Source organism: Numida meleagris, chromosome 1, assembly GCF_002078875.1.
Source record: "Numida meleagris isolate 19003 breed g44 Domestic line chromosome 1, NumMel1.0, whole genome shotgun sequence".
In the NCBI taxonomy this organism is placed as follows: domain Eukaryota; kingdom Metazoa; phylum Chordata; class Aves; order Galliformes; family Numididae; genus Numida; species Numida meleagris.
The window spans coordinates 79,652,668-79,669,291 of record NC_034409.1 but is presented as its reverse complement, the minus strand read 5'-3'; the positions used below and the strand labels follow the sequence as shown (position 1 = coordinate 79,669,291).

The 16,624-nt window shown below is 42.1% G+C and overlaps 1 protein-coding gene across 5 annotated transcripts in view; it reads right to left on the bottom strand.

Annotated features, from left to right (window-relative positions):
• The window catches only part of LSAMP (limbic system-associated membrane protein), a 958,106-nt gene that overhangs the window by 541,933 nt on the left and 399,549 nt on the right, over window positions 1-16,624 (bottom strand). For 4 of the 5 annotated variants that reach the window (XM_021398227.1, XM_021398247.1, XM_021398237.1 and 1 more), the window contains exon 1: window positions 15,038-15,179. The exons of the other annotated variant lie outside the window; for it this stretch is intronic. In XM_021398227.1, coding sequence (XP_021253902.1) covers window positions 15,038-15,164 — 127 coding nt within the window. In that variant the 5' untranslated portion in view covers window positions 15,165-15,179. Of the gene's footprint in view, window positions 1-15,037; window positions 15,180-16,624 lie in introns of those variants that run through there. 5 annotated transcript variants of the gene reach the window in all.

The window sequence follows — 16,624 nt, the reverse complement described above, 5'->3', positions numbered from 1 at the left end:
TGCGTGAAGTTGCCTCTACTCTCATCCATTTGCCCAGCCATTGGCTTCTCTTTGGTCCTAAAAAGGGCTACAACACACACATTATTATTCACATGGACTTTCCAGCCTTTGGTAGTGCTTGGGTTCCTCCTTTACAATTTTCTTCTTTCCACCATCGCTCATCTACTTCAAGCAATTCTGAATCTTATAACGTTCCCCAGAGTCTTCTTATTCTATACATTTGTTTAAAAAACTTGAAGAAAAAAGAACAATAAAGAAACTATCTGCTGAAGTTAACTATTACCATGTAAATCCCCTTTGGCTCAAACATGGATTTTTCAAGCTGAATAGAGAATACAGACGGAAAGTGGGAAGTGGAGCAGGATTGTTCAAAGATCTAAAGCAAACAAGCAGGTCTCTGACAACCGATGAATTTATAGGGATTTCTTCTCTCCCTTTTACTCCAGGGCCACAGAAATCAAATACAAATACATACATTGCTTCTGTAGCCAAATGACCACTTTGGAAAGACAACAAGGACAAAAAGTGATAGTAAATCTTACTCAGATGCTGAGAGCTCAGAGTCATTCAGCATTCCTCTCCGTCATGGGAAGAAGGTCCAGAAATAACTCTAGACAGACTTTTAATGTTCAGGAGGATTTACAGTACTGAGCAGCTCCTAGAGAGCTGAAGGGGAAAACAGCTTGAGACCCCTCCTCCTGCTCCTGTTTTTTTTTGCCCACAGAGAATTTACTGGATTTTTGTCCTAATTTTTCTTTTTCTTTTCCACAAGGCAGCCAAGCAAAAGAGAAAGAAGAAAGTGCTAGTGAACTACAATAAACAATCCCCTCTCCTTCTCTAGTTCCCTCTCTTCAATCATTCTGCACCACCATTCACAACATCTGAGAGATTAAACGGGCCCAAGAATTTCCTCAAGAGTGGTAAGCCCTTCTTCCAGAGCTGACTTTGGTCCCTTGCCTACGTGTTTTTGCTCATTTTGCACACCCACCAGCAACTGTACTGACATCAAATGTCTCATTTTGCTGCATACATCCAAAGGGAAAGTTCTGTCACCCACAGAACACATCTGAGCTCCTGCATGTTAAACAAGCACTCAAGGTTCATAGTGATTTCAGGACCTCGACCCTGCTTGCTGAGAGGTGAAGTGACCCCACTACCTTCCCACTTGGAGCTACAATAGCGCTATGATAGTGATCACAGGAATAAAGTGTTTTCTCAGTTCTCCTTTAACTTCTAATTTGTTTGTTCTAGAACCATTCTCATAAGAAGGGTAATGACAATACAGTATTGCTGCAAACCACCATCAAAAAGGACTGATTTTCCTCCTACCTCACCATGCTTTATAGAAGTATAATTGCACTTATTTCAGGTGGAGCTATTCCAGATTCTCTCTTATATATGAGTACTTGTGAGCATAGCGTGAGATGAAATATATGTGGGATCATTTTTTGGATCTTCCTAACTGCAACACTTAATGCGGTACAAAATGTCCCACATGTACCTCATGCTTGGTATCTTCTAGAGGTAAGCAAACCTTTCACCCTCAGCTTCCTCTGGCCCCTCCTCAGCCTTCTGTAAAGCACAACTCCTCTTACTGTCAGGTTCCCATACTTCAGGCACAGCCCTCTCTTGATGGAAGCAGATAAGCCCCAGGGCTGCTAGAGAGCTGTAAGGTTAGTAATTACATTGGCCTCTCCTTTAGCATCTCCACTCTCATAGCTGAGAGGGAGGTGTGAACTTCAACAAATCACCGAGTTGCACGATCGCCATGGAAACCAGGGATGAGCACCTCTTGTGATGAAGACAAATGACTGGTGAGAGGGTATTTTTCCCCCCTTATTGTTTTGCATTAAATATCTAAAACTTTAGATCTGAAACAAGTCAGGAATGTTAAACAGATGTATAGCAACAGCTCAGAGCAATTGCATAAAGAACAGCTGATGCGTCCTCAAAAAAGGGCTTTCACAAGCACTCTCAGAATCTCATACCATCTGAAAGACGTACGGGATAATTTTGGCTCACAGGACAGCCCCAGTCTGTGGAGCAGAAGGGGCTGCAGAGTAGCAAAGCATTCAGTGTGTTTGAGCTCCTTGTTTCCTGTGGAATTTCACATTCTTGATATGGTGCAGCATAAGGTGAGAGCAGGTGTTCTCAACCCACATGTCACTAAGACTGCTCATGTGGGGGCAGGCAGCGCTGTCATGTTATTTCACTGGAAAACAATTAAGTAGAAAATAAAGTTTCCTAATCATCTTAAGGGAAATTGGAAAGGCACAATGGCTTGTCTAGTTTTTGTGCCCTGATGCTCCATACATTTCCTCATGTTCTCTCATCTAACAGTATGAATTTCCCATTTCTTCCTCGTTGGAATCCATGGCAATTTTCAATGTGCAGAGGGATGACCTTCATTATTGACGACAGGAGCTGTGTACTTCTGCAGATAAGGACAAGTGCAGTGGCACTCCTGTTTCAAGACTAAGCTGAGCTCCATTGCACTAGATATTCTTTCTGCCTACAGTGAGAAACTAAGGCCCACCTGAAAAAAAAATCCAAAACTGCAACACAGGGAAAAGATGAAAAGGAAGAATAATTATTTTTTACTTTGCAAGCTTGTACCTTACTTATCCAAGAGGCAATTCAATATTTTCCCAAGGTCTCACATAAAGTACATGCCTGCAGCTGAAACGGAACCCCTAAGTCCTGGCTCCTGTTGCCTTAATTACATAATTAGCATCCTTATGTAAGGTAGCTGTCACTAACATGTAGTTCAACATGCAATAGCTAAATAAATGGAAGCACCATGTGCTGCCACACTACAGGTGCCCTTCAGAGTCCACCAAAACTAGTGTGTTAGCAAGAAGAGTGTAGCTTCAGCAGTGCGGACCTCTACATTTAACAATTCAACTCAATGGAAACAAAATGAAATTTCTCCCCAGAATATCATTCTTCCATAAACAGGCTTTGTCTCGTCCCTGGCTTTGCATGTGTAAAGATATGTTGTGAATCCTTTCTGTAGCAAAGGCTCCTACTGCTCATTTTCTCTGAGCTTCCAGTATCAATACTTCCACCTGAGTTTCCAGGTGACTGAGCCTTGGAAAACCTGCCTGGTCCTTTCTCACCATGATTTGCAGATCTCCCTGAACACTCAGGTCTTCCATTTCCTCTGTGTATTGTTGGCTCTTTTGTATTGTTTTGTTTTGCTTCTCTGAGGGGGAGGTTCCCTATTTAACAGTTGCGGTAACTGAACAGTACTTAGAACATGAACTTTCCAGGTAATTTAAGGTCAGGACAGGCAACAAATACTAGTAAGCTGAAATGAAGCTACAGAAAATACAACACAAGCAACTTCAAACCCATCACAACCACAACACAAGTGTTACAGTTACAGTACATAAGTAGCAGCGTGTGTAGAACAACACAATGCTCAGTGCCATGGTACTGACCTGTCCTGCACAGACACATATTACCTGAAGACACAAAGTCTTCTGAAGGTGAAAGCAGACCTTTGGTGGAGTATAGACTACCTGTAAGAGATCTCATCTTTTTTAATGTTTCAATGCTTTCAGAAGAATGAGGTGTTTATTATTTTCAGCATGCTCTTCATTTTGAGATCATTGCCATGCAACACCATTGCTAATATAGTGATGCTGGCTTTTGCCTCCCAATAATCTGACATATCTGCAAGGATGGAACTCAAGTTTCTTTTTTTTGGAAAACATATTCCTCTGCACTTCTGCAGAAGCATAAACTGCAATAGCTCTTAATATTACACAGCCTAGACACTCAGCAATACAGCTTCTGTACACATACAGGCAATTACAATGTATTAAGTAGGTGCTTCAGAACTGCACAACTGTCATAACTATGCAGAGAAACCAACAAATCTAAGTGATTAGTGTAAAAACATTGTTCCACGAATGTGTGCATGTGACACAAAGTAACTTCAGTCATCTGCTGGCTTTCAGCAAGCACACCAGCTAGTGAATAGCCTGATACGAGCCTTCATGATAAGTGACTTCACAAGAAGACAGGAAATTTCTGAATTCATTAAAAACTGTATGAGAGAAATGCAATATTCCCTGCAAGAACAAGATCACTGTGTGATCTAGGACTACAACAACCAGCAGGTACAATAAGAGTCAGTGAACTGATGGAAAACACATTATTAGTTAAGGATTATTGCAAAGCCAGTAATATGTTTATGGACGTTAGCTTGCAAGTAGCTCTGAATAACAGCTATGAGAAAACTTTAAGACTTATCAAATCAATTCTCCTCATCCACTGGTTCTCACAGATCCAAACTACAACAGGCAACAATGGCAGTCTGGGAGAGGTCATCATACAGCAAGATGTCTCTCTAAAAGGCAGATCCCCCCAAGCCTTCCCAGTCCTCTGAAATGAAATAATAACTAGAAAACTACATTTAGAAATATACTGAAGGTCCACTGAAATCTATGACGATTTGCCTCTGCTTGAATAGGCTCAACACTTGATCACTAACTTTCAATCACAGAATGGCTTGGGTTGGAAGGTACCTCAAGGATCATCATGCTCCAACCCCCCTGCCACAGGCAGGGACACCAACCTCCATATCTAATATCAGAGCAGGCTGCCCAGGACCCCATCCAACCTGGCCTTGAACACCTCCAGGGACGAGGCAACCACAACCTCTCTGGGCAGCCTGTTCCAGCACCTCACCACTCTCATAGTAAAGAAAGGCTGGCAAGAGCTCTGCAATGGACAGGTATTTTCTCCGGCCATGTGTCTGGTCCATCAGCATGGGAACAGCTTTTGTCATACCACTGCTTAAACTGATTTAGACATGATTGCACGGTATAGTGGTAAGAGGGAGAAGCAGAATAATCCAAGGAATAGCACCTGAAACAGTGGCAGGGACTTTGTTCTACCGCATACTGACTCATCCTCTAAGAGGAACGGGGAAAACAGAAAAAAGACAATTTCATCCTAATGCTGTGAGCTATCTGCTGCTGACAACTTTACAGGGCAGCTCATCCACCTTCTGGGACATGCCTGCACTGCCACTGAGACAGACAGAGCTGAGCCAGGCCCCAAGAAGTTGCGACAAGAAAGCAGATATATTGTACCTTCATGGAGAAAGGCCGAACTCCATATTGCTCGAGACAAACTCTTACCAGCCTGCAGAAAACTGGACAAATACTAAAGCTTTCATGCCATTGGCAGCATCCCACTCTGTGGACTCCAAGGTGTCAGCTGTGCTAAAGCCCAGAGCTGAATGACAGAGGACCTTTTCCAAAGTGATTCTGACAGTGAGGTCTGAGCAAATCCCTTCTCTCCAGGTTTCCAGTTTAGGAGACCCCATGACCTCCCCACTCTAGAGCCCTGGAGATTCCTTTCCACAGTTACCCATCCAGCAACACCAGAAGGATTGAAAGGACTGTGGTGGGGGGACCCAGGTATTCCAGAAATCACTAATCCATGTGACTTGGTTTGCCTTGTGCTAACACAGGGTGAGGTTCAGACATTTGGTTTGATTTTTGGGTGATCTTGCATGGAGCCAGGAATTGGATTCGATGACCCTTGGGGGCTCCTTCCAACTCAGGATATTCCATGGTTCTAGCTGGCTGTGCCTACTTCTGCCACATAAAAAAACAACCAGGTTCACTACAAACACCAAAATACTATTGCTTCTTTGTTTTACCTCAGGGTAAAATACTCATTTTCTGTGGAAACAGTCAGCAGAAATATTGTAATATGTGCCTGCACAAGCAATCACCATGTTGTTCTAATAGGAATTTATAGCAACCTGAAAAATGAGAGAGTCCCAGAGCACTTCAGCTACAGCAGGATTCTCAACTACCTGTCCAGGCACAAAGCTAAGTGCTTTGACAACTGCACAGAGGACACGTGGAGGAGTCGGGGCACAATCAAAGTCTCCCAGTGTCAGAGCTCTTTGGTGCTTTAATTACAACATCATGCTGAAATCTGAAAAAAAGGCCAGCCTGATCCATTGCTCACTTGCTAAAATGAGAGCATACGATGACAGCTGCTCAAAAACCACCTGCCCCTGAACCCTGCCTTGCATGTATGGAGCCTGGATGCTCCCTTGGCATGGCTCACTTTTCTTCAGACAGGTACGACACCTCTAACATTCACTCCCTCACCCCACACAGACTACAGTAGGCTGAAGTGGATCACAACCAGCTCCCTTTCTCTCTGATCGCTTCTGCCTGTGAGTTGGTTTAATATGCACTAGGCAGCCCCTCTCTTTGCAGTTCATTTTCCACCTTGCTCCCAGCTATGCCCTGTTGTTTAGACACTTTGATGCACTGGTGTCTACGAACCGCTTGCCAGCAGCACCCACACAAGCACACACATTTCCAGACCTCAAAAGACTGACCTAGAGACATTTTTTTTTTTCTTAAAATTGACATTTTAACAGAGCAGCAGAAGCAGGAGCCCTGCTTGGAGTGCCATATTGCCATGCTCGTGTAGTGGGAGATTTAAAGGGACAGTGGAACACTGAAAGCAACCCTTTACCAGCCCATCTCAACCCTTACATTTTCTGATTGCCATTTGCTGGCTCAGGTTGAGATGTTCCCATTTAGTCAGTCCTTCTCACTGGACTTAATTAAGCGCTGGGAGTTATAAATAACTGGGCTGAAGGATCAGTCTCATTAAAAATTAAAGTCCATTGAAAAAAAAAAATCTGGACTATTCATATTATCACATGGAAATCCACTATATGTTTTTCTTTTTTTAATGAGAAAATATGCAGATTGAGCCACTCGAGAGTCTTCTTTCTCCGCAGCTTTGATTTTAATTTTAAAAGTACAAAACTGAAAAAGAAAAGTTTTCAAGCGAAGAAACTTCACTGCCGCCACCAAAACTGCTTTGGACTTTGACTGGAAAAAAAGCAGTTTCAGAACTACTCTTCCCCACATCTCTTCATCACAAAAATAATGATCTTTCCTTGCAGATAAATGTTATTTGGTAGCGTTTTCAACCTACACAGTTCTCGATCGTGCTACCACATGAAGTCTCAGAACAAGAGAGAAAATAGCTTGCTGCAGGGAAACAAACTAATCTACCTCTACTACCCCAGTTAAGAACCTCAACAAAAACTACAGTGACAGCACAAGTTTAGAGAGAATATCGGACTTCAGTTCCCATAACGATCTTAGAGGAATGAATACCATCATCCGAGACTTATATTTTGAAGCAACCATTGTGAAGCTCCATTCATGTAGCAAATTGTTGTCAAGTCAAAAAATTATTAACCATGCCCTAAAAATCATAACATGATTTAATAAAATCAACTTCCTTCTAATTTTCCCTCTGTAAAGTGACGTCAGGATTGAGATTATAAACGCATTCCATGTATTTCCAGATATTTTTCTGCAACCAGAACAGCAGGAGACCGTTCCTTGTTTTGCGTATTTCAAACAAATAAAGAGGGCGGAAGTTCTCACAAAATCTTGTCAGCTGCTGTGATTGTTCAGGGCAGAAGGATGCTCACGAAGCTCATCATAAATTCAGGGTTTGGCAACACAACACCAACAGAAAGCTGCTGCTTGACAGACACTGCTAGGCTGGAGAATGGAACAGGGTATTTGGCACCACTGGAGACGCTTCCCAGACCACCTCAGGGCAAAGCACTGCCTCTTGGGGGGTGCAAATATATGAATCTGGACGCTGCATCCTTCTGCCTTGGTGAGCCATTGCTCACCCTCCAGGGCTGAGCCAACACAGAAGGAGCAGCGCTCACACTGCCAGGGAACAGCAGGCTCAGATTTTGCCAGAAGCAAAAAACAACAATTCAGCAAGGAAGAAAACGATCCCCTCTTTCATCTTCCCCTGGGCTTGCTTACAACTCCTCTCAACCACTTAGAGAAGCCAGCCTCCCAGGGACAGAAATACCAATATAATCTCCAGTCCTGAAACGTGAAGGCTATCTTCCCAAGTGTCAGGGGGAAACAGCATTCCAGCCATTGTGAGAGCTGGTGATAATTCTTGCTCCCAGGCCATTTGTAATGATGTCTCATTTTCTTCCGGTGCCATACAACTTCTCTATTATCCACTGGCACCGCAGCTGTTGATTTCTTGTTTTCTCTGACAGAACTGTGCAGAGACTTCTTAAACCCAATGTCTCCCTGCAAGAGTTTTGGGGGGCGGGGGAGGGGGCAGGGGTGCCAGAAAAACAACCACAGATTATTCTTGAATTGCAGCAGTGAGGTCCTAGCCAGTGGTTTCATAATGGCCATCAGAGAAATATTAATGTAATAGAAGAGATATCTACAATCGGGCCCCTCAGACGAGCTATGTGTAACACATTCCCCATAATAAGGAGCTCTGCTTTGAACCAAGGCATCAGCCTTAATAAGCTGTGCTACTCCCGCCGCTGCTGCTAAGAGGTTGTTCGGACACCTCGTTAAATATCCTTTTTTCTGGGGTTTGAAATCTAGGAGAGCTAACTGCATTCTGCTGTGAAAATGACAGGCTTGCCGCCACAGCTTAGAAGTAATTGCTGGAGAGGGGATTTCATTTCATTAAAATTTGTATTTTTGTTTTTATCAGGTTTCCTATTATTTTTTTTAGCAGTGCACCTAGCTGGAGAATGCAGTCCTCCTGGCAATGCAGTCTACAGAACTGCTTACGTTGGAGTGCTACTGGAATGCAGAAGTCCCTCAGCAAGGGAAGCACCCGGCAGTTTTGGCTAAAGAGAGAGAAAGGTTATTAGGGGCAATGTAAGAGACCCTACCACTCTTTTTGCGTGGATTCATAGAATCCTAGAATCAAGTAAGGTTGGAAAAGACCTCTAAGATGCAACAGAAACAATTATTTTTGTGCCCAAGTAATGCAGATGAGCCCCATCAGGCTTTGATGTCCTTTCAGAAGAATGGTGTGATGCCACCTCTGCCAGGTGGGACTAAAGCAGGTGCCCAGCAGAGAGCACCTCAGTCCCCCTGAACACTGCCCCTGGACTCTCTGAGCACAGCACGTGGCTGGGCCCAAGCACCAGGGGAGGGAAAAAGCCCCCCCTCTAGATGCACTGGGCAGAGGATGGGTCAGTGAGGTTATGACGGGTACAGAAAGGTAGTAACGGGCTACTATGATCAAGGCTTGCATGATTACAACAATCCTAAGGAGAAAGCACAGGCTCCTGTGCCATTGCCTCCAGATCACACCAACTCTTCAGAAATAAAGACAGGGCTGGATGATTCAGTAACTCTCACAAGCTGTTTCAGGCTCTAAAGAGTAGCAGATGCTGTTTCCTCTCTCTCTCTCTTCCTTTTTTAAATACAAAGAGCCCTGCAAAACCATTCTCTCTGCACAGAACAAATAGTTCATTAGCATTTGCCTTTATGAGAGTGGGAGAGTAGATTTTGTACCTTGTCTGATCAACGGTTGCACCAATTTTTCAGGGCTGCCTTGCTGAAGCAAATGCAATAACATTTCATTATATAACCCCAAACCCAAATGGATACTTAGTATGCACTGAACCAGCATCAGGTAGCTGCATTGAAGGCTGCACTGCTCTGCAACAGTGTCAGCAATCTCTTAAATCAAGAACTGGATGAAAGCTCATCTAGTGATAAGGGAAAGCATGGCCAAAGACAAATGTATTACATCGAGCTTGGATGCTGACAACTTCAGTTTTCTTTGATTTAGCCTCACCACCCAAAAAGAGAGAATGGCAACATCAGCAACAGCTCCTAGACTTCCCTGGTAGTTTGCAATTAAACGCAGCTCCTCTGAGAGGGATACTAGAGGAATGGATGAGACTGCTACAGTACGAGCTTGAAATAACCAACATATTGTGACGGTACAGACAGACCCTGCAACGGCTGTGGAGAGAAACGGATGGAAAGACCAGACAGGAGAAAAGAAGTAGAGATGTGAAAAGGAACAGAAGAGAGGGAGGTAAAGTAATAGGAAAATGAAAGCAAAAGTTTTGCAACATTGCCTATACTGGCTCTTTGGCAAGGGTTCCACGAACCCCAGTGCACTGCTCAGCCTGGCCATTTCCAAAGATGGATTAGCAAATTAATGTAAGCAGAGCATAAAGTTGCTGACTGTGGTGGCGTTGAGTCACCTTGGGCCTCATCAGCATTGCTAAACATTGCCCGTAACCTTTCCATTATCATTGAGGGTCTGCACAGCACCAGGACCCAACTGCTCCAATAATTTCAATTACTTTCCCTGACAAATTTTATGTTTCATGTATTTTACTGGCCTGATAATTATGATTTCTCTCATTTCTCGCTATCGAGCTTAATGGGTTCCAGCATGAGTGTACGGTTTCAGAAATGAAGTTCCACTTGAATTCACAAGTTATTATCTACTTTCACTAATGGAATTGGAAAAAAGAGAAAGAGTGGGAAAGAGATAAAGGATGAGTAGAGAAGGGAGAGTAGAGAGGAAGTGAGACATGCACAAAAAAAAGACTAAAGAAAAACAAGTTGACAAAGGGGAAAAACAAGAGAGAAAGAGAGAACAGAGGCTGAGAAAAGACAAAGATGAAGCGGGAGGATGATGAAAAAACAACAAGGATGTATGGGAGAACGAGATAAAGACCGAGAGAGAGACACACACAGAAAAATGGGTATACAAACAAATGAGAAAGAGCTGCATAAGAATCAGCACAAATAAGTGGAAAAAAATAGTAACATTAAGGGCATTAAAAATGCTTTTGTGCATCATGACTGAAGAGTTGATAGGTTATCTCAAATCAGGGGTAAGCAGCCGAGACGTCAGCTCTGCACCTCCTCCTACTGACCACTGAGGAAATGATTAATATCCCCCAAATAATCTTGCCAGCAATGGCAGATCTCCCAATTAGAGCTAGCTGGAAATTAATCTTTTAAAGTGTGTTAAAGATTCTGAAGAGAGAAAAAAAAAAACCAACCCTGCAAAATGTGCTCCTTTTTCTATCATGGATCTGTCCTTCAAGAAGATTTAATAAAATTTGTTGTTTCTGCTGACCAAAGTTGTCCCTGCTCCTTCTTTCAATCAGCCCTGGAGTGTCAGAAGAGGTAGATTGAATGGGCCACAGCTATCATTATTTGTTCATCATCATCAGAGCTGTTTAAAAAAGAATAATAAAGCTGAAGTAGCAAACCCAGGCATGGCCATATAGCAGTAACTGATGTCTTCCTTTCCATTAGTGCCTCTGAAAAGCTCTACCTATAATCAGATGTAAGGCCCACATCTCCTCTTGCTGTATACAGGCACTCAGCCTGAAAACACAGCCTGCTCTAATGCCAGGGAAGAAAGGATTTACAGCAGTGATGTTACATGGGTGAGGACAGGATTTGTCTTTCCAACTTTTTGCCATTGCCCAAGGTGGGCAAACGAATTTATCAGGAATGCTTTTGAAGCTGAAAGCCAGAAAAAGAAAAGATATTTTCTGTAAACTACCAGAAAATGTGAAAACAAACACCCCTTAACATTGCTATTTTGACAGTGAAACATTTTGAAGAATTAATGACCCACTTTACAAGCGATATTTATGGAGAGGATGTTCAAGGCTCCCACTCAAGCTCAAAGGCAAAAGGCAGGAACACAAATAACCCGGTTTGGGTTACAGTGCTTATTCAGGACGCAGACCATCTGCAGCAGGGTTAATAACACTGGATGGAGAACATACATCCAGAATACCATTGTACACTGTCATTGTCATGGTTCACTAGTAGAAAAGTGTTGCTCTGAAAATCACTTACAAGCAAACCTTGAATGTCATGAGCTTATAACAAGGCCTTTAGTAGGACAGGAAAGCGAATACAATCAGCAAAGCTGTAATAAGAGATATCTTACTATAAAGATTTCTTCTAGATCTTCAGGCAGCAGTGTGAGATAATCACTGAAAACAGAAAATTGAGACTGCGAAACTTCCTCCAAAGCAGATGTTCTAAAAATCTACTCCAGGTCAGTCTTCCTTTTTCCCCAAAATTTAAATCACTTAAGAAAGTTCTCATGGCAGAAAGTTGCTCTGTACAAGAACAATCTGCATTCTAGAATATCTAAAAGGGAATTTCCAATGGAGTTTTAAATGAAGGTTTTTGGTTGGTTTTGTTTGTTTTTTTTTCCCAGTCTGAATATTGCTCTAAAGGAATTGTTTTTGTTCTGCTGGTAATATTTCAGCTGCTTTTACAATACCTGCAGATCCCTCTACACATGCCATGGCACTTGGTCAGGCATTAGAAGAACATCTACAGTTTTGCAACTTTTCTCCCAAATTTCTACCAAAGTAGCAAAGAAAGAAATGGAAGTCCTTTTCAAGGTCCTCATACTAGCACATTAACAAATGAAAGATTTTAATTGGTGCTATGTACCTGAAAGAAAAAAAAAAGGAAAATAATACCAAAAAACTGAAACACCCACACCTAAAGTCAAGCTGAGGCCATTTCACATACATAGTATATAGCCCAGTGATATGCCAAGGAGGAGTTGCTCCCTGGTAGGGACCAGTGATATGCCAAGGAAGGGTAATCAAGAGTGATCATCTAGTCCCTGGATGTACAACCCAAAGGATACACCACTGGGGTGACAACTCTGATTTCAGAATTTCTCCCTGAATGTAGTAAAATCATTCATGCTACCAGAAGCACGTCTAGGCTTCCAAAGAAGATTTAAGAAGTATCACTAATTCTGATTTTCGACTTGCCAATGGATTATCTTCTTAAACATAATTTTCTAGGTCTGCCCAAAACCCTGCTGCACCCACCAGCAAAAAGAGCCAGTAATGAACTTTTTTTTATTACTCTTCACCTGTTCTTTGAAGCGCTGTAGAAGGGAATAGTCCCGCCATTGCTGACAATCTTTCAGGGTTTATTTCCTACACTCAATGTGCTGATGTTGAATGGGAGCCAGAACAGCCAAGAGAGAGCTCCTCACCATTCATCTTTTTTATCTTGACCTGTGTCCTGTCCCTCTCTGGTTTGTCTATCAATTTAAGAATGAAAACCAGAAAGGAAGAATTCTGGTTAATAAGACTTTAAGCGCAGAAGCAGGAAGATGCACTAGGGCTAGAACCACTTCCCTGACCTATAAACAAACTCTGTGACTTCTTTGAGATTCAGAAAACAACATGATTAGCATTTCCTTGAGTTTAATTAATCAGCACTGTTTATCTCCCTCCACCAGGAACCAACATAGTTGTTAATTTAGGTTCCCTGCCCAAGAGATTTACCTAAGCAGGTGAACTTCTGAGGCTGTAAGAGGAAAAACTTTAAAATATTTAAGAAGGCTGTCAGCAGCACCTAAAGAACCAGCATAAAGGAAATGCATACTCTATTCCTCTCATACTTGTCCCTGTACCAAAACCTCTGAGTGCACTCTATTCTTCCCCACTCCAGGACTTCACCTTCCTGAATCCCCTTAAGGTGTAAATGCTCAAAGGAATCTAGCTAAGTCCCATCAACTTCAGCACGGACTAGTGTGGCTATTTACTATAAAGGCTGTTTTACTTAGTTTAGGTCATGGAATGTATGTGCACTGTACAGTGAATGCGCTTATGAAGGACATTTTCATCCTTTTATTTTGATTCAGAAAATTTTATTAACAGAATGCCTATGAGTTTGCAAAAGTTACCTTCATTTCTCTGTCTGCTTCTAACAAAGTGCGACTTAAGGAATTTAAAACAAAATCACAGTTTTAGAAGACTGGTCTTATAGGGGAAGCCACTTCAGTCAGCATCCCTAAAGCATGTAATTAACCTGAACTACAGAGGACCAAAATCAGTGCTGAGCTTCTAGGATAAAGACACTGGACAGAGATAGTATGTAAAGCATAAAGGTCTATTTATACCATCAAATATACATAATTTACAGGCTTGAACTTATCTTCTCTTTTGAGAGGTCAAAGGAATTCTTGATGAAACTACTTCATTGGCACCATAAAACAATTGCTTGGAGGACCAAAGAAGAGAATCCCTGTTTATTGCCGTCTTTTTAGAACCCTTCAGTACACATCAGCTACCTGGGGGATGGCACTTCATTATGGAGTTTGACTGCTTGAACTTGTCAAAAAGTAACTGATGATATGTGACATGCAGATTCAAAAAGGCTGTAGGACATCTTTTGTCCACACCTCCCCTACCTGACCTTGACAGAAGAAGGTATATACAAAAGAGTAAGAACATCAGAGCAAGAACAACACAGATAGCTCCATCTAACTCTGGAAAAAATTAAAAGAAAATGATCTAATAGAGAAACACGCCACATTTTTTTAGACAAAGTTGGAAGGACAGAGTTTTAGCCAAACGGATATCCAAATTATAAAAAAAAAAAAGAGAGCTAATCAAAACCTGTTGAATTTCAGAAGCAGCAACTTCAGGAACAGATAAATGATGTATGCTCACATACACACACCAGCATAGATGTATGAAGCGTAAGACAGAACAATCTAGGCAGGCAGAGCACTCTCTTTCCCTTCATTCTGCTTACATGAGGAACAAGTTATCTCCTTCCAATTAGTGGCATCCAGCCTCAATGCTGACAAAACTTTTGTCCACCATGATGGGTCTGGCAGTGCTGCCTCTACATGCAGCAGCTCCAGAGCAGAGATGGTGGGCACACAATGGGCACACTGTCCACAGAGATGTGAGAAGACAATTTGGCAGCTGTTCACTGCTGACTGGTCAGAGGGGTAATAAGGTGGAAAACAATGCAAGAAAAACGTAGCTCTCTGCAAGCATTTCTGAAGAAAATCATATTTACATTAAAAACAAAGTTTTTACAAGACACGTAGCCGAAAAAACTTTGTCTCATCAGCTCAGGCTTGTCCCCTAGAGCTGACACATTTAGAGGCGCTATGTTTCATATGGAGTCTGTGATCATGAGCTGAACAACAGATTTGAAGCCACTTGGGAGTGGAAGAGAGTATGATCATTCACATATCCTGGATGGTCTTGTGATAAAGAAGGAAAAATATATTAAAAAGCCTATCAACCCCGTAGGGATTATGGGTGTTGGATCCTGAAACTTGCTTTTTCTAGTTCTCATCATTTCATTTCTCTGCCTGCATACAAAATAAGAACAGGAGAGGATTCTTTTACCATTGAGTCTTGATCTGATGACAGTTTTCTCCACTTGATGGTTGAAAGTGCATTTGAGTTTCAGGTTTGCTTTTATCTTGTTTGCAAACAGAATGACATTTCTGTCATTTCCACCATTTGTCCTCATCAGCAAGATGGTGATGACAGCTGTTTCCCAAAACTATGGGGGTAAGAGAAAGGAGGGGAATGACAAATTGGTGAAGATGGAAGTGCATGTAAAAGTTTAATCAATACAGAAACAAGTATTACTGTGTTCAGGAGTGCTACTATCTCCCTAAAACATCCCAAAATGGAAAGCAGAAAGCTTCCAGTCACCGTAACACCTTTCTGTTATCACAGAACCAGGACTAACCTGTGCTTTGTTACATGGTTTTTGTACACAATGATCACGTAGCCTTCTGTTGGATAGGCCAACAGAGAGGTGTTATTAAATTATTATCTACTACCACCACAGATAGCTAATAAAGACATCCTTTAATTCAAATTTCAGAAGTCTGCTTTCAATAGCTGACAGACAAGAATATAATTCCAGCTCCCAAGTTTTGTCAGTATGAATGGGATTCATCAGATATGCTTAGAGTCCAAGAACAGTTCTGAGCAGTTTTTCCGGCAGGGGGGACAGAGCCCTCACCATGCAGAAAAAGGACAATGACGCATTAGAGCATGACCTTAGGTGAAGCATTTAACCTCTTTGTGCCTCATTTCCCCCCCATCTGCGGGAATAGAAATGGCATTTCCTAACTAGCAGGGGCACTGTGCAGTTTAATTCATTACTGCTTTGCAGTGACTTCGAGGACTGTGGATAAAAGGTGCTAACCATCTTCAAGGACAACGACACATGAAGACACTACACGTAGACTAGTGCAAAAAATTGTGTAAAACCAGAATTCAGATAGGCATTTCTTACACAGAAATTTATTATAAAGTGTTTTTGTTGTTGTTGTTATTTTCATTTTTTGTTTTAATGCACTGTATCGCCAAGGAAACTCTCTATTAATTGAAAGCACAAGGAACAGTGCTTATTTTTCCACACTATTCCATTGACATACCCAAATGCTGACACAGAGAGATTGCCTCAGGCTTGGCTCTTCAGTCAGGACTCTCTTCTACAGAGTTCAACACAGTTTACGGGTTGGGGATATGCACTTCACATAGCTACTATTATGCAGCACAAAGCTCACAAGATTCAACAGAATCAGTGGAAGGATTTCCATTTGGCTCAAAATTCTTTGTTCCGAGAAGCAGGAACTGATGGGAAGCCTATGCACTCTTCTGAGATACCTCCATGACACAGAAAACAGCACCCTTTCTCTAGTCAGCATTCACATCTGATGCAGAAGTGAAAAGCCATGGAACTCATATAATCAATTCCTAAAGGCATTTAGCTTCCCAGCTTCTGTTTTACATGTACATCCCTAATTTCCAGCCCACTAGCAGTGGGCTAGCAGTGCTAGCTGTGGGAAGGCTGTCCGATGTCTTCCTGAAGTAGTGGTTGCTAATTTGCCACTTACATGCCTTAAAAGTATGAGTTATAATAGCTTCATTTGCATGTGATGTTAACTAGAGGCAAGAACTGCAGGAACTCCC